Source organism: Heterodontus francisci, chromosome 30, assembly GCF_036365525.1.
Source record: "Heterodontus francisci isolate sHetFra1 chromosome 30, sHetFra1.hap1, whole genome shotgun sequence".
Lineage (NCBI taxonomy): Eukaryota > Metazoa > Chordata > Chondrichthyes > Heterodontiformes > Heterodontidae > Heterodontus > Heterodontus francisci.
The window spans coordinates 49,741,592-49,760,134 of record NC_090400.1 but is presented as its reverse complement, the minus strand read 5'-3'; the positions used below and the strand labels follow the sequence as shown (position 1 = coordinate 49,760,134).

Genomic DNA, 18,543 nt, shown 5'->3' with positions numbered 1-18,543 from the left:
ACCCCCTTCTGGGTGGGAGACAACTTGTTTACTAACGGCAAAGTACTGAAGTTCTGTGCCTTTTTAAAAAACAAAGCACCCTAAGGAAGCATCTTAACGCTATTTCCCCTAGATAGTTTGCCTGAGAACTTTTATGTTGATTTGTCATAGTTTCTTTCACTCAACTTAACGTGTAACTACTTGCCATATTTTTAGTTCCTTTTCAGAATAGTCTTGCAGAAGCCATACATTTGAAAGTATTACACAGGAGTTGAAGCAACTTTAGCTTCCTCAATGCTAAACACTTAAAAAAAAATCTGTAGTGTTTGCCTAGGACTAAATGCATCCAGTATCTGAATCAAAATTGGCAGTCAACCTGTTCTAGCACTTGTAAATGATCAAAGGTTAAATTGAAATCATTTCAAAATGATGTTAATAATGGTTGTCATTAATTTCAAAGTGCACCTCACTGGTGACTTTATTGAATAAAGTCTGTTCTTTCCCGTAAGCTGTCGTGTTAATGCAATGGTTTAACTGTGGTAAAAGTAATTAAATATTATCATAACTTAGAGCTTTGCTCATTTTCTTAGTCAAATGACTAAAAACATTACTTACATGAAACTTGATAAAAACAAATTTTCTTAATTTTGATGTATATAATCCTACTTGACTGGTCTAATAGTGCAGCTTTCTCATTCTATTAGGGCAACTTCATTTGTTGCTGCAATATGTGCAACATTTGTTTGCAAAAAGAGTCCCCCTCTATTGGGGAAACGCCAAGCTACATGGAAAGTCATTTCAATGTAGATAACAGCAGTTGTGTATTATCAATAAAAGCCTGAGATTCATTAGCTAGTGTAGATGAGATAACTAACTTGTCACGACAACAAGAGAGCTCAGTACAATGAGCTTTTTAGAAACAAAGAAAATGAAAGCATTCCTGTAATCCTGGCATCAGTCCTTTATCTGTGGTTGCTGGTACTGTTTGTGCAGAATTAAAGCAGCTGCTGCCCTGAGTTATTTGAGAATAAACCCACTATACCATAAAATTACAGCAATGTAGTTACATAAAACATTGCATAAAACGAGGTGCATGTCAGTAATTGTGTGCCTCCGTTTTAAGTATAAAATACTGAAGGTAGTTCAGTTGCAAGAAGGAAAATGGATTACAAAGTGAAGTGGAGATGTTGCTTTTGATAAAGTTTTCAATAACAATATTTTGGATAATTAAATTGTACAAATGTGCGATTGAATTCATGGTTAATTTACCTAACTGACTGTTAGCTTAAGAGCTTAGTGCAGGAGAATACCAAATGTATATTTTAAGACCTAGTGAGACAGTTAACTTTATAACATGAGATATGAACTCCCCAGACCAATTGAACGAACTACACAAGACTTCATGTTTAAAAATTTTTTGTCATAACTAAACTAAAAGTCACCATTAATTAAATGGTAATTTGTAGTATTAGCTATTCACAAAGTACTAAGAAAGGTGTTTTCTTATTCAAATCTCACGCCACATTTATACATTACACACTCCTCAAAGCAATTTTTTTTTTATTCTTTCATGGGATGTGGACGTCGCTGGCAAGACCAGCATTTGTTGCCCATCCCGAGTTGCTCTTCATAACTGAGTGGCTTGCTAGGCCATTTCAGAGGGCAATTAAAAGTCAACCACGTTGCTGTGGATCTGGAGTCACATGTCAGTCAGACCAGGTAAGGACAGCAGATTTCCTTCCCTAAAGGACATTAGTGAACCAGATGGGTTTTACAACAATCAACAGTGGTTTCACAGTCACCATTACAGAGACTAGCTTTCAATTCCAGATTTATTAATAGAATTTAAATTCCGCCAGCTACCAGGGTGGGATTTGAACCCATGTCCCCAGAACATTAGCCTGGGCCTCTTTATTGTTAGTCCTTACCACTATGCCACTGCCTTCCCATCCCTAATTTTCTGCAGCTAAAAGTTCCAAACTCCTCCCCAGTTGCAATGGGTTGGATCCCCCAGACCTTCTCAAAGCCAGTGTCCTCTTTGCTCACTTCTGAGTACTTTCAACCTGGATCTCTGCAAACTAGGGTGAACTCTGGTAATCCTCTTGGTCTTTTCCTCCTTCGCAAACCTCTTTCAAATCAGGTTCAAGTCTTCACAGCCTTTCACTGTATCAGAGCAGGTGCTTCCCCCAATCTCTCCCTTGAGGCTCCACTGCTGGTCGCTGTAGATCTCTCAAAATCTGTAGAATTTATCCAGAAATAAAAGGGCAGTAGTCATTTATTTTTCCAATATGCAGAGCCCACCAGTCTGGTCATAGCCGAACTACCTGGGCCTTCCTTTGTTTCCAGTTGTTCGAGAGAGATTTGGGTGTTCAGGTCCATTGTTCCCTGAAGGTGGCAACGCAGGTCAATAGAGTGGTCAAGAAGGCATACGGCATGCTTTCCTTCATCGGACGGGGTATTGAGTACAAGGGTTGGCAGGTCATGTTACAGTTGTATAGGACTTTGGTTCGGCCACATTTGGAATACTGCGTGCAGTTCTGGTCGCCACATTACCAAAAGGATGTAGATGCTTTGGAGAGGGTGCAGAGGAGGTTCACCAGGATGTTGCCTGGTATGGAGGGCGCTAGCTATGAAGAGAGGTTGAGCAGATTAGGATTATTTTCATTAGAAAGACGGAGGTTGAGGGGGGACCTGATTGAGGTGTACAAAATCATGAGAGGTATAAACAGGCTGGGATAGCAAGAAGCTTTTTCCCAGAGTGGGGTATTCAATTACTAGGGGTCCCGAGTTCAAAGTGAGAGGGGAAAGGTTTAGGGGGGATATGCGTGGAAAGTTCTTTACGCAGAGGGTGGTGGGTTCCTGGAATGCGTTGCCAGCAGAGGTGGTAGACGCGGGCACGATAGCGTCTTTTAAGATGTATCTAGACAGATACATGAATGGGCAGGAAGCAAGGAGATACGGGCCCTCAGAAAATAGGCGACATGTTTAGATAGAGGATCTGGATCGGCGCAGGCTTGGAGGGCCGAAGGGCCTGTTCCTGTGCTGTAATTTTCTTTGTTCTTTGTTAGCAAGTGCAGTTTGCATTTTCTGAACCACTGGCTCCTTGTTTACGCTCTGAGATTCTGGGAAAGCGAAACCCATTGTTCATGTGTTATAACCTTGAATTCTCTGCTTTTCAAAAGGGTCTTTGATCTGGGCTCCTGTTGTCCTGGTAATCAAGGTTCCTGTCTTATCTGTAAGCAGAGTTGGAGAGGTCACATGACTTCTCTGACTCCATTTTACACTACATAAAATCAGTTTTTAAAACCTAATCATGCTACAAAGTCCAACATTCATAATTTGCAAATAGAAAAGTGTAATGTATAATTTCAGCCTTGTGGCTCAGTAGTACTTTTAGATATCTATTGCGTTTAAATCAAAATATAGGAAACATGGCAGCCAATTTGCACACCGCAAGCTCCCACAAACAGCAATGAGATAATGACCAAATAACCTGTTTTTGAGATGTTGATTGAGGAATAAATATTGGCCAGGATACTGGTGATGAATGTACTGCTCTTTAAAATAATGCTATGGGATCTTTTTCATCCACCTGAGAGGGCAGCTGGGGCCTTGATCTGAAAAGGTAGCACCTCCGACATTGCAGCACTCACCCAGTACTGCACTAGAGTGCCAGCCTTGATTTTTTTTGTACTGCAAGTACACCAGGGTGGGGAAAACCTGGATCTGTTCTGACTTACGAAAGGGCACACTATATAATATTTTATGTCCAAGCAACATCTAACTCAGTATTTAAACAATCTTTTAAAATCAAACTGAAATGTTTGTTTTTGTCAGATGTCTGACTACACAACACAACTAAAATGATCTGGTAACCATTTGGTTATAAATTAAGTTTATGGGCTTGGCCATCTGACCAAAATTTGTAATGTAAATTTGTGGGTGCATAGGTTGCGAACTAGGTGATGTAACGATATATCATTTCCATAACCAACTTGGTTTGTATAGAAAAAGAGGGAAGTAAGAAGAAAATTGATCACTTGGTTTAAATTACAACTTCATCTAGCTTACTTGGGAATATCTGATCTTTCCTTTATTATACAAACTGAGCTTTGTTTTCTAATATGGTTCATACTTCCTTTATAAGTATGAGGAGGGCTGGTGTTCCATTGCAGATCCCAAATTGCATCTAGATATTAAACAGCCCTTGATAGTGAAAGCAGAATGAATTAATGAATAATGAAGTTGTAGCTTAGTTATGGTTCTAGGAACATAGAGGAGCAACAGTAGACCATACGGCCTGTCGATAAGATTATGGCTGATCTTGTGCCTCAACTCCATTTTCCTGCCTGCTCCCCATATCCCAAGATTCTCTGAGACCAAAAATCTTTCTATCACAGCCTTAAATATATTCAGTGATGGAGCATCCACAGCCCTCTGGGGTAGAGAATTCAAAGATTCACAACGTATTGAGTGAAGAAATTTCTTCTCATCTCAGTCCTAAATGATCAGCCCCTTATCCTAAGACTTGTGCCCCTGTGTTCTAGATTTTCCAGCCAGTTTCTGATGAAAGCTGACAAACCTGAAATGTGAACTCTGTTTTTCTCTCCACTTGCCTGACCTCAGTATTTCCAGCATTTTTGTTTTTGTTTCAGATTTCCTGCAGTATTCTGCTCTTGTGGTGTTCTCTGTCTACCCTGTCAAGCCCCTTCAGAATCTTGTATGTTTCAATGAGATCACCTCTCATTTTTCTAAACTCGAGAGTCTGGACCCAATTTACTTAGCCTCCCATCCCAGGACAAGCCTTACATCCCAGGAACCAATCTAGTGAACCTTTGCTGTACCGCTTCCCAGGCAAGTATATCCTACCTTTAGATATGAAGACCAAAACTCTGCATAGTACACCAGGTGTGGTCTCACCAAAGCACTATACAATTGTAGCAAGAAATCATTATTCTTGTACTTCGATCACCTTGCAATAAAGACCAGCATGCCATTTGTCTTCCTAATTGTTTGCTGTATCCGCATACTAACTTTTCCTTGTACCAGTGCACCCAAGGCCCGCTGGACATCAGCATTTACAAGTTTCACACCATTTAAAAAAAAATGTAAACTATAATGCCAAATCTTATAGATTTTATGAACATCTGTATAACAGTAAGTGAATACATCTTTAGTTATTGCTAGGTATTTAATTTTTAGAACATGCAAGATTATAAGGTCTAAAAGTTACCCCAAACATTATATGGGAAGCTGTGTGCCTTATTCAAGAGAAGTAAATATGGAGCCTGAACCTTTAATGTGATTTTTACATATTGTTGGTTATAGCATTTGTGGCAATAGTTTATTGGGAAATGTAGATTCAGTTGAATTGGATCCATTTACAAAAATCAAGTCCTGATCAATTAGACAACCTGTGGACCGAGTCTGAAAGACTTAACTGGAACCACAGTGGACTAATGGACCAAAAAATTAAAACAATTGTCAAAATTCGACTTCAGCCTTGAGAGTCCTGCACTTTCTACGCAACATAAAATGAGACCAATCTGTAAGCAGTGACCAGTATATTGTACACTTTATTAAAAAAAAAAATTGTGTTTGGGTTGTGTGTGTCACTGACAAGGCCAGAATTTGTTGCCCATCCCTGATTGCCCTTGAGAAGGTGGTGGCGAGCCGCCGCCTTGAACCACTGCAGTCCATCTGGTGTAGGAACACCCACAGTGCTGTTAGGAAGGGAGTTGTAGATTTTTGACCCAATGACAGTGAAGGATCGGTGATATAGTTCCAAGACAGGATGGTGTGTGGCTTGGAGGGGAACTTGCAGGTTGTGTTCCCATGCGTCTGCTGCCCTTGTCATTCTAGGTGGTAGAGGTCATGGGTTTAGAAGGTGCTATCGAAAGAGGCTTGGTGAGTTACTACAGTGCATGTTGTAGATGGTACACACAGTAGCCACTGTGTGCCAGTGGTGGAGGCAGTGAATATTTAAGTTGGTGGGTCGGGTGCCGATCAAGCCGACTGCTTTTTCCTGGATGGTGTTGAGCTTCTTGCATGTTGTTGGAGCTGCACTCATCCAGGCAAGTGGAGAGTATTCCATCCCACACCAGATTTGTGCCTTGTAGATCGTGGGCAGGATTTAGGGAATCAGGAGATGAGTTACTCACTGCAGTTTTCCCAGCTCTAGTAGCCACAATTTTTATACGGCTGGTCCAGTTAAGTTTCTGGTCACTGGTAACCCACAGGATTGTTGATGTCATATATGCTTCGTTGTAGAGGCAGTTCAACTAATCCTAACATCAACTGCTTTTAATGAAAGTTTCTGCTGTGAAACACTAACCACTTTGCAAAATTCTTGCAGATGCTGATCCTAACGTTAGTGCAGATAGCTTTTGAGGGAAGTATGAGACTTAGTTGGCAGGAAAAAAGACAGAGGCGCAAGGGGAGAGCCAACTGTGCAACAGCCCCGACAAACAAATTTCTCTGCAGCACCTGTGGAAGAGCTAGAATTGGCCTTTATAGCCACTCCAGGCGCTGCTTCACAAACCACTGACCACCTCCAGGCGCGTATCCATTGTCTCTCGAGATAAGGAGGCCCAAAAGAGAGGCAGTTCAATTAATCCTAACATCAACTGCTTTTAGTGAAAGTTTCTGCTGTGAAACACTAACTACTTTGCAAAATTCTTTGAGATACTGATCCTAACGTTAGTTCAGATAGCTTTTGAGGGAAGTATGATTACTTGATACTGATGCATCAAAATTGTACCCTCCATAAACTTGAACGTGTCCAAATCCTGCTGCCTGGGTCCTAATTTGCACCAAGTCCTGTTCACTCAACAAGCCTGTACTCGCTGACTTGCATTGGCTCCTGGTTAAGCAAAGCCATGATTTTTTAAATTCTTATCCTTATTTTCAAATGCCCCCAAGGCCTTGCTCCTCTCTATCTCTCTAATTTCCTCCACCCCTCAGATATCTGTGCTTGTCCACTCCTGGTCTCTAGAGCTCTACCGATGGTGGTTGTGCCTTTAGCTGCCAAGTTCCTAAGCTCTGGAATTTCCTCCCTTAACCTCTCTGACACTTTATTTGCTAAGATGTCTCTTAAAACCTGCCTTTTTCCCTGGGATGTTGGTCAGGTCTTGCTGCATGAAGGCAGGGGCTGCTTCATTATCAGCGAAATTGAACACTCTAATCATCAGTGGTCATCCCCTTCTGACCTTTATGATGAAGGGAGGTTATTGATGAAGCAGCTGAAGATGGTTGGGCTTAGGACACTGCTCTGAGGATCAACTGCAGTGTTGTCCTAGGGCTGAGATGATTTGGCCTCCATACTTGGTCAAATACTGTCTCACTGTTGCCTCACCTGTGGAATTCAACTCTTATCCACATTTGGATCAAACACAATGCAGTCTGGAACTAAGTGATTCTGGTGGAACCCAAATTGAGCATTGGTGAGCAGGTTATTGGGAAGTAAGTGCTGCTTGATAGGACTGTTGACACCTTCCATCAATTTGCTGATTGAGAGTATACTGATGGGTTGGTAATTCGATGAAATTTAATTTGTTCTGCTTTTTGTGGACAGGACATACTTGAGCAATTTTCCATTTTGTCAGTTGGATACCAGTGTTGTAGTTGTACTGGAACAGTTTGGCTAAAGGTGCGGCTAGTTCTGAAGTGCAAGTCTTCACTACAGCTGGGATGTTGTCTGGGCCCATAGCTTTTGCTGTATCCAGTGGGCCCAGCCCTTTCTTGATATCTCTTGGAGTGAATCGATTTGGCTGAAGACTGGCATTTGTGATGCTGGAGACTTCAGGAGGAGGCAGAGATGGATCTTTGACTTGACACTTCTGGCTGAAGATGGTTGCAAATGCTCAGCCTTGTCTTTTGCAATGACATGCAATGCCATCACTGAGGATGTGGTTCTTCACGGAGCTGCCTCCTCCCATTAGTTTAATTATCCTCCACCATTCACAACTGGATATTGCAGAGCTTTGATCTGATCTGTTGTGGAATTGCTTAGCTCTGTGTGTAGAATACTACTTTGCTGTTTAGCATGCACCTCATTTTCAGGTACACCTGTTGCTGCTACTGGCATGCTCTTCACTCGTTGAATCAGGTTGCCTGGCTGGCTTGATGGTAATGGTAGAGTGAGGGATATGCTGGGCCATGAGGTCATGGATTGTGTGGAATACAATTCTGCTGATGTCCCACAGTGCCTCATGGATGGCCAGTGTTGAGTTGCTAGATCTGTTCCGAGTGTATTCCATTTAGCATAGTGGTAGAGCCAAACAGCACATGGAGGGTGTCCTCAGTGTGAAGATGGAAGTTTGTCTTAACGACCATGCGGTTGTCACTAGTCACTCCTGCCAGTACTGTCATATACAGATGCATCTGAAACAGGTGGACTGGTGAGTAATTGGTTAGTAGGTTTTTCTCTTGGTTATTTCACCACCTGCTGCACGTCCGGTCTGGTAGTTATGTCCTTCAAGGCTCAGTCAGTGAGGCGCTACTGAGCAACTTGACATTAAAGTCCTCACCCAGCGTATGTTCTGTGCCCTCGCTACTCCCAGTGCTGCTTCCAAGCGTTCAACATGAAGTCCTAATAGGTAGTCGGTGGTAATCAGTGATTGGTTTCCTTGCCCATGTTTGACTTTGGTCAGCTGTGTTTTGTGTGCTTTTGTTGTGTTCAAAGTCAATGCCAAAGTCAAAGGTGGTCTGCCCAATTTTGATCTTATACTTTTTTGTAAAGTTTGATGCAGCTAAGTGGCTTGCTAAGCTATTTCTGAGTGTAGTTAAAAATCAGCCACTTTGCTTTGGTCTGGAGATATATATGAGCCAGACTTGATAATGATGGCAGGTTTCCTTCCCTAAAAGACATTAGTGAATCAGTTGGATTTTTATAACAATCCAGTAGCTACATGGTCACCACTACTGCCACCAACCTTTCATTCCAGTCTTAAGTAACTCAGTTGAAATTCGCACAATTATGGTGTGATTTAAACTCCTGTATTTGGATTATTAGTCCAGTAACTAACCACTCTGCTACCATACCTGATTCAATGCTACTTTTATTGACCACTAACCTGAAGAGTACACATTGTAGCCATCTTTTTAAGAGGAACTACCCTGAGTGTTTGAATTATGACTATTTTATGGACTGTGAACAGGATTCATAGCATTTTGCATTGGCAGATCTTGTGTTCTGTACTCCAGTTTTTTAAAACAATTCTGTCCTTTGCATAGTTATGTGGCTCTGATTTATGATTGCACTTGTAATTTTGCCTTGAGCAATTGTACCACCTTGGCTAGGTGAAATACCAGGTTCCCTTTCTGAAGAACATTAGTGAACCAGTTGAGTTTTTATGGGAATGAGTGTTCATGGATAGCTAGCCTACAAATCACCAGATTTAATTAATTCAATATCAGGCCTTGCCATGGGGGATTTGAACACTTCTGGGTTGTTGGTCCAATACTAAAACCATCGCTTACTGAACTACTGTACCCTATTTCTGATAAATCATCATGATCTTGTGTTTCTTTTTGGCAATTTCTTTCCTGCTTTCTTGAAGACAAGACTGACTTCTGTTTGAGTATGATTCCATGGATGTTGGGCACATTGTTAGCAGCTACATTCCATTCTGCATTTATGAGCATAATTGAGAAGTATTTACAGGAAACTGAATTGTGGGGATCTTGATCCTGATCCTGTCTTCATTTGAAATGTACTTTTCCACCAGTTATCCTGATTGTGTCTCCACAACTAGCCCAGGAGCAATGGAACCTGTTGTAGCTCCCTTCGTTACCCCAGCAGAAATCAGCTAACATTTGGAGACCAGGAATCAAACCTCACTAATTACTGATTTTGCCAACTGAGCCATCATGGGAACTGATTTCTGCTTTCATTATATGTTGAGGAATACTAAACAGTTTACAAAGTGAAGTACAATCTTATTTGTACATTATATACCATCTGCATTCTTGATTTAACACAGTTGGTTTTGTATTTGCTCACATATGGAATGGAGTAATGTTTTTTCAGCCAAAAATAATTTAGTCCTTTTCAGAATAAAATGAGTTATCCTTGAGCTGTAAGTGCCAGAAAGAATCTTTTCCAGATTTAACTTTTGGAATGCAGTTGATAGACAAACCAATTTTTGGATGAAGCCTGATAGTTGTCATGTTAAATGTTTTTGTCTGTAAGTGCAGGCAATACTTTTTAATATTGTTTTGTATATGAAAGCCACAACCAGTTATATGTTGTAGTTATCAACATACATAACAGTATGTTGGAACTTGGAAATAAACATTCCAAAATATTAAGAGTTGTCATTATGTACCCAGCTTGTCTTACAGTCAGTGACTTTGCTTATATAGGCACTATGGAATATTTAATGTGCACCTGAACTACTGGAACAGATAAATAGGACCGGCTAAGCCAGGTTCTATCCATTGAGCCTGAGTAATCATTATTGGGTGTTCTCAATGCTATTCATTATAGAAATTAAATGCTACTTGGTAAGATTAATCATGTTAGTGCTACAGCCTTGTTTTTAGAGTTGGTGATCATAGTAAGACGAGTACAAACTCTTGAGTCTGCAGGGCAAAGTTGGCAGTTCGAACCTTCGTTTTCAGAATAAGTACAGAAAATGGGATTGAGATGGTGATGAAAAAAATTAAGACTACACATGATTGATTTCAGTCTTTTTCTTATGGATCCGGCGCAGACACGATGGGCTGAATGACCTCCTTCTGTGCCATAACTTTTCTATGGCTCTAGTTTGGTGCAAAACATTTTGTATAAGACAGTTTACATTCATCTCTGCTTGTTAATATAGGTTGGTTAACAAACTATATTAGTGTGACTCAGAAAGACTATTATTTTTGCTTTCAGGATACTTAATATAGCTTGTATTTTCTAATGCAGGTCAGTGACGGATCCTAGGGATGGAAAGAGAGTTGCACTCAAAAAGATGCCCAACGTCTTCCAGAATCTAGTTTCCTGTAAGAGGGTCTTCCGTGAGCTGAAGATGCTCTGCTTCTTCAAACATGATAATGTAAGTAAATTGAAATACAAAAGGGGATGGGGATGAAGAACAGAATCATGAAAACAATTTATTCTATGCATCAGGTTCAACAAAACTGGTCAGGAGCACTTAAGTAGCAAACTTCTGTACTATCTATTCTGGAATGGTTGAACTACAGAATTCATTGAATTAAAAAATTGAGGATGTGTTCTTTTGAAGGAACTCCATTAATTGTTTTTTTGCCCTTGAATGGTAAGGTATGACGTTGATTGTCAATGCAAGTATTATTTAGTTGTGTACGAGCTAAGTAGATTTACAACTATTTTTCATTGCACTCAAGGAAGCCTGGTAATCCTTCATTCCATGATGCATGCATTTTTGTTCTACATTTATTCTTTTGGTAGGAAAATATAGATTCGGGTTTAAACAGATAAAAGATCATTATAATTTACCTTGAGCTAACAAGCCATTTGCTAATAGTGCTGCCATGTCCAGGTTTAGATTGTAGCCAGAGATAAAAACAGAAAATGCTGGAAATACTCAGTAGGTCTGGTAGCATCTGTGGAGAGAGAGAGAAACAGTTAATGTTCCAGGTCAATGACTTATCGGTGTACACAGGTTTATTATGTGCGGAACTGATGCTTTTTAAAGTCAGTGATGGCTTCATAGAAATTGAAGATGGTTACTTTTTGTTTTGTACCTAGAATCAACATATGGTTAGATGTAAGATTGCTCTGCATCGCACAAATAAGGATCCTTAACCCCAAACAGAGCCCCATGTGAACTTTTGCCTCTTCTAACAGCAGTTACCTTTTGTGGTCTGAGAGAAATACTTCAGTGAACTATGAATAGGCTTTTGCTCTGGAGTCCCTTGCACTAGGAAGTAACTTGACAATGTCGGTCTTCATTGAGAGCAGTGAAAGTGAAAGCTTTCCACTGTTTCTTAGAGTCAACTAAGATCACGTTTATTGAACTAATAGTACTTCATAATTCGTTCACTGGATTGAGGGGGTTGCTGGTTAGGCTGTATTTTAATGCATTTCCCTAGATGCTCTGAGAAGCTGGTGGAATTTATCCTTGAACATTTGTAGCCCTTGTGATGACGGTGCTCCCACGACGGTATTAGATGGGGAATTCCAGGATTTTGAACCAGTGACTATGAAGGAACAACAATTTATATTCATGTCAGGATGTTGTGACTTGGAGGAGTGCTTGAAGGTGGTGATCTCAACATTGCTGCTCTTGTCATTCTGTGGTAGAGGTCACAGGGATAAAAGCTGTTGTCAAAGTAATCTTGGTGAGATGCTGAAATGTGGCCTGTAGATTACACATAATGCAGCCAACCAAAGAACTCCATGAAGTGGGTAGATTTCAAGTCCAATTGCAGTCACCTGCTCTGGCCTTAAAGTATTAAAGCTGCACACATCGAGATGTTTGGTGAATGCTCCTGACTTGAACCTTGTAGTTTGTGGGGTCAGGTGAGCCATTCATTGCTAAGTACCCAGCCTCTGCCCAGCTCTTGTAGCCACAAATATAAAAGCAAAACACTGTGGATGCTGAAAATCTGAAATAAAAATAGAAAATGCTGAAAATACTCAGCAACTCTGTCACACCTGCGTATTTCCAGAATATTCTGTTTTTATTTCTTGTACCCACAATATTGGTATAGATGATCTGTTTATGATCATTGGTGACCCCAAGATTTTGATGTCCTTGAAAATGCGGGTTAGATGGCTGGTCTTTCTCTTGTTTGCAGTGAGCACTACTTGGCACTTGCTTGTTACTTACATGTCATCCAAAATCTGGATGTTGTCATGTCTGCTGTAGGCTGACATAGGCTGCTTTATTGGGTGGCGCAGTGGTTAGCACCGCAGCCTCACCGCTCCAGTGACCCGGGTTCAATTCTGGGTACTGCCTGTGTGGAGTTTGCAAGTTCTCCCTGTGTCTGCGTGGGTTTTCGCCGGGTGCTCCGGTTTCCTCCCACAGCCAAAGACGTGCAGGTTGATAGGTAAATTGGCCATTATAAATTGCTCCTGGTATAGTAGGTGGTAGGGGAATATAGGGACATGTGGGGATGTGGTAGGAATAGTATAAATGGGTGGTTGATGGTCGGCACAGACTCGGTGGGCCAAAGGGCCTGTTTCAATGCTGTATCTCTAAATAAACAAAAAAAAAAAAAAAAATTATAGGAGGCATTCTGAATGGAGCTGAACACTGGAATCATTGGTGAAAATCCCCACTCCTGATTTTATGAAGGCCTTGGATAAGGTGCAGAAGAGATTTACTGGACTGGTACTAGGGATAAAAGGACTTCAGTTATGTGGAGAGACTCGAAGCTGGGATTGTGCTCCTTCGAGAAGAGAACGTTAAGAGGAGATTTGATAAGTATTCAAAACTGTTCATCGAGTAATTAAATTGTTTCCACTAACACAAGAGTCAGTAACCAGAAAAGAGAGGTTTATGGTGACTGGCTGAAAAAAACCAGGGGTAAGGAAGGATGTACTTCTCCTAGAGGGAGTGCAACGACCGTTCACTAGACTGGTACCTGGAATGAGGAGATTGTCCAGTGAGCAGAGATTGAATAAACTAGGCCTATATTCTCTGGTGTTTAGAAGAATGAGAGGTGTTCTAATTGAAACATATAACATTCTTGAGGGGCTTAACAGGGTAGATGCTGGGAAATGTTTTCCTGTCTGCGGAATCAAGAACACAGGGTCACAGTCTTAGAATGTGGGGGAGGCCATTTTTTTTGAATGGCAGAGCAAGCTCAAGGGGCTGAATGGCCTACTTTTCCTGTTTCTTATGTTTTCTTTTTTGGGTGCCACAAAACATTTTTGTTTTTACAGTGATTCCTTGTGATCTGGAATATACTGTTTGAAAGGGTGGAAGTAGATTCAATAGAAATTTTCCAAAGGGAATGGGATAAATACTTGAAGGCGGAGAACAAAATTACAAGACTATGGGGAAGGAATAGGGAAGTGGGACTAATTGGATAACTCTATCAAAGAGCTGACAAAGGCACAAAGGGCTGAATGGCCTTCTGTTTTGTATCATTCAATGATTCTATGACTCATTCATTTCTTGGAGAAGATAGGGCTCCTAACCTGTGGATCCTACTGTTGAAAATGTTCTGTGACTGTCCCAGGCTTGATTCCCTCTAGGATAGAGCCACAGCTTCCCTCAGTGCCTCTCTTGGCATTCTCCAAAGGGCCCATCAAGGCACTTGTCACTCTGTTCTTATGGGCAGCAACTCCAACTGCCTGCTGGGAGATAATCTTTTCAACCTCCTTACCCAACTTGCCTTCCCAGTGCTGACCCTGTGAACTCTGCCAGTGGGTCAGCCATCACCACGTCGCCACATCTCCCTCCAGAATTTTCATTTGCTTGTGACCAAGGCCTTTGCTATCCATGAGCATATTGTGGATGATTGCATCAACACTATGGCCTTGATGGAAACTTGGCTGAGGGCAGATGACTGTTTCCCCATAAGTAAAGTCTCCCTGTCTGTCTATACCTTCGACCACTTGAAATTTTCAAGATGGCTTCTGCAGTCTGCTCCCTAAGGAGCTCCTCACTATGCACATTTATCCGTGACCATCTGCCATCCATTGCTCTGCTTTTTTATTCTTCCTGTCAAAGTGAACAACCTTACATTTTCCCACATTATACTCCAGCTGCCAGATTTTTGCCCACTCACTCATCTTATCTATATTGGTCTGCAACCTCCTTATGTCCTCTCTGCTAGGTTACTGTTCCACACACTCTTACTCAGCCTGGACATAATTGCAATAATTTCAGCATCAAGTGACGACAACAGGTGATTATAGAGCCAAGCTATGTGAAGCTATCAACAACCTTCAGCTTCACATTACCAATGCTGATTGGTGGTATGGCAGTTTTCTGGACCATGACATTCGTCTTCCTGATGCTGATGGTCAAACCAAACGTTTTACAAGCTTGAGAGAATCTGTCCATTTGCCACTGAAGGTGTTCCTTGGTATGGAATGCTAATGCGGCATTATCAGCATAAAGCAACCCTCTGAGGACTTGGTGCACGTTTGTCTTGGATCTCAGGTGGGCAAGTCTGAACAACTTTCCGTTTGTTCTGGTATAGAAACATAGAAAATAGGAGCAGGAGTAGGCCATTCGGCCCTTCAAGCCTGCTCCACCATTCATTATGATCATGGCTGATCAACCAACTCAGTAACCTGTTCTCTCTTTCGTCCCATACCCTTTGATCCCTTTAGATCCAAGTGCTATATCTAACTCCTTGAAAACATACAATGTTTTGGCCTCAATTGCTTTCCGTGGTAGCGAATTCCACAGGCTCACCACTCTCTGGGTAAAGAAATTTCTCCTCATCTCAGTCCTGAAAGGTTTACCCAGTATCCTTAGGCTATGACCCCTGGTTCTGGACTCCCCCACCATCAGGAACAACCTTCCTGCATCTACCCTGTCAAGTCCTGTTAGAATTTTATAGGTTTCTATGAGATTCCCCCTCTCTTCTGAACTCCAGCGAATATAATCCTGAATGACTCAGTTTCTCCTCATATGTCAGTCCCACCATCCCAGGAATCAGTCTGGTAAACCTTCGCTGCGCCCCCCCCATAGCAAGAACATCCTTCCTCCGATATAGAGACCAAAACTGCACACACTATTCCAGGTGTGGCCTCACCAAGGCCCTGTATAATTGCAGCAAGACATCGCTGCTCCTGTACTTGAATCCTCTCGCTATGAAGGCTAACATACCATTTGCCTTTTTTACCGCCTGTTGCACCTGCATGCTTACCTTCAGCGACTGGTGTACGAGAACACCCAGGTCTCGCTGCATATTCCCCTTTCTCAGTTTATAGCCGTTCAGATAATAGATATATTATATATCGTTATAGATAATCTGTCTTCCTGTTTTTGCTACCAAAGTGGATAGCCTCACCTTTATCCACATTATACTGCATCTGCCATGCATTAGCCCACTCACTCAATTTGTCCAAATCACCCTGATGTGCCTCTGCATTCTCCTCTCAACTCACCCTCCCACCCAGTTTTGTGTCATCTGCAAATTTGGAGATATTACATTTAGTTCCCTCATCTAAATCATTAATATATATTGTGAATAGCTGGGGTCCTAGCACCGCTCTCTGCGGTACCCCACTAGTCATTGCCTGCCATTCAGAAAAAGACCCTTTTACTCCTACTTAGTTTCCTGTCTGCCAACCAATTTTGTATCCATTGCAATACACTACCCCCAATCCCATGTGCTTTAATTTTACATGCTAATCTTTAATGTGGGACTTTGTCGAAAGCCTTCTCAAAGTCCAAATAAACCACGTCCACTGGTTCCCCCTCATCAACTCTACTAGTTACATCCTCGAAGAATTCTAGTTGATTTATCAAACATGATTTCCTTTTCGTAAATCCATGCTGACTCTGCCCGATTCTACCACTGTTCTATGTAAGTAAACTCCCTCTAGATGAACTGTAGGCAAACTAATATGCCAAAGTGTGTGTGCATGTGACCGTAGGCAGTTGATTTAAGCTGCTGTAGTATATTGGTTGGCTGCCTAAGCTGCTTATTGATCTCCTCTGTGACAGCATGAGAGGTATGGTCAGCTATGATGGAGCAATGTTGGAACCCCTTTGAGATTTGCAAAAGGGTCAAACAGGGTTGTGTTGTGGTGCCAACACTCTTTGGCATACACTTCTCTTTGCTGCTGTCATATGCCTCCAGTTACTCACTTGGGCCGAAGAACAAACGTGTGCTGTTTCTGGATTTTAGTGTCCTCCAACTTTGCCATCATCATTCTGATCCTATAACTGACTCTGTACACCACCTGCTCCTCATTCCCACAAAAATACTACTGTCAGTGCAGCCTCCGATTCTCTACCCTCATAGTTTCTGGACTTCTTTTGCTACACCCGTTTCCAAACTCAGACAAAGTTCGTTGATACTCCATGCTGATTCCACTCTACCCAAGTCACCATTATCCCACCACAGGATGTCTGACTTTAACTCTGGACGACTTACTATTATCTCCTGTTTTCTATTTCCCATTTACTGTCAGGTTTTTATGTACCTTACTTTTTATGTAACCAGACCTATGTAACTTGAGCTTTTCTCAGAGTCCATTCACGTGTGCATTTTGGCTGCCATTCCGGACCTGAGCTCCTTACTATTTCCACTTTTGCTCTTAGCTTTTCTCTTTACCCCTCCTAAACCCCCCTCTTTTAATGCTATGCCACCCTTCGCTTCTCCATTCAGGCATTCTGCCCTCCCAATTGCCTACCCCAACCCTTCAGTGCTCCTCGACCTGAGTGCTCTTTTGTCGCCGTCCCAGTCTTGACTCCCTCTTGCATAAACCTACAGCTTTCCTCTTTGCCTCTTTTGACATCCACTGAAGGGTGCATCGAGCCATTCGGTGCTGACTCATTATGAGCAACCCCAATTGCCCCATCCCAACTCAGCATCCAATGTCCCTTCTGGTGGCTAATCTAGCTAGTCTCTTTCCTGTCCACCTCGCCCATTCCACTGCTGACCCTGTGAACTCTCGCATCTCCCTCCAGAATGTCCATTCACTTGTGACCAAGACTTCTGCCATCCATGAACTTATCGTGGATAATTGCATCCACATAATATCCTTAATGAAAACCTGGCTGAGGGGTAATGACACCTTTCCCATTGATGAAGCTGCCTCACCTAGCTATATCCTTCACCACTTGTCTTGCCAAGACCTTCACAGCGGTGGTGTGGCGCTTATCACCTGACCCCTTGCTCCTCCTCCTGAGCATCTCATCTTGTGCCACCCCATTCACCTCTCATTCAAAATCATCATTCTCTACCACCGTCACAAGTACGATGAAAAAAAAAATTCTCACCAAGATGACTTCACTACTTTCTTCCCTCAACTTCACCAAATGACTTCTCATCCTCGGTGATTTCAGTCACTATCTCAGCTTATCATACTTTCTCTCCTCTCAGTTCATTGTTTGCTTATCCTCCCTAAATCTCAGTTCATGTAAACTCCCCAACCCATTTTCATGGCCATCCCCTTTACTTTGCCAACTCACATGATCTTGCTAGTCCTATTCTATCAATAAGGCCATCTCCGATCACTTCCTTGCACTAGTCTCCTCCCACATGCCCCCTTCCACACCCCAACCCTTCCTCGTTCTGTATCTGTCCCTGGGGAAAAAAAAACCTATCCCCCAATTAACTTAAAATTGCACTTTAAAAATCCCAACTTTCTAGCCTTTGGTTCTGTTTGGCACAATATTTCTGCAGCTACTAACTGTGCCCTCACTGCCTCCTTTGTCCTAGTCCCGAATAACCATTATATTATCTCTCGCTCTCTTTTTCTCGCTCTTTCGCTATATCTGGTTCTGCTGTTGTATGCTAAAACTGTTCACTATTCCAGGATCATCTTGGAATGCAAAGATAACACCTGGCTTCTTTTCTGTACTGCAAACCATTTTCTTAAACCTGTCTCTCCTGTCCCTCCACTCTCACCTCTAATAATAAGTTCAAGGAGCTCATGGACTTCTTTGTCACTAA

The 18,543-nt window shown here is 41.9% G+C and overlaps 1 protein-coding gene across 4 annotated transcripts in view; it reads left to right on the top strand.

Annotated features, from left to right (window-relative positions):
• The window catches only part of nlk2 (nemo-like kinase, type 2), a 277,172-nt gene that overhangs the window by 78,276 nt on the left and 180,353 nt on the right, over nt 1-18,543 (top strand). For all 4 annotated transcript variants that reach the window (XM_068010549.1, XM_068010551.1, XM_068010550.1 and 1 more), the window contains exon 2: nt 10,895-11,024. In XM_068010549.1, coding sequence (XP_067866650.1) covers nt 10,895-11,024 — 130 coding nt within the window. The remainder of the gene's footprint in view (nt 1-10,894; nt 11,025-18,543) is intronic.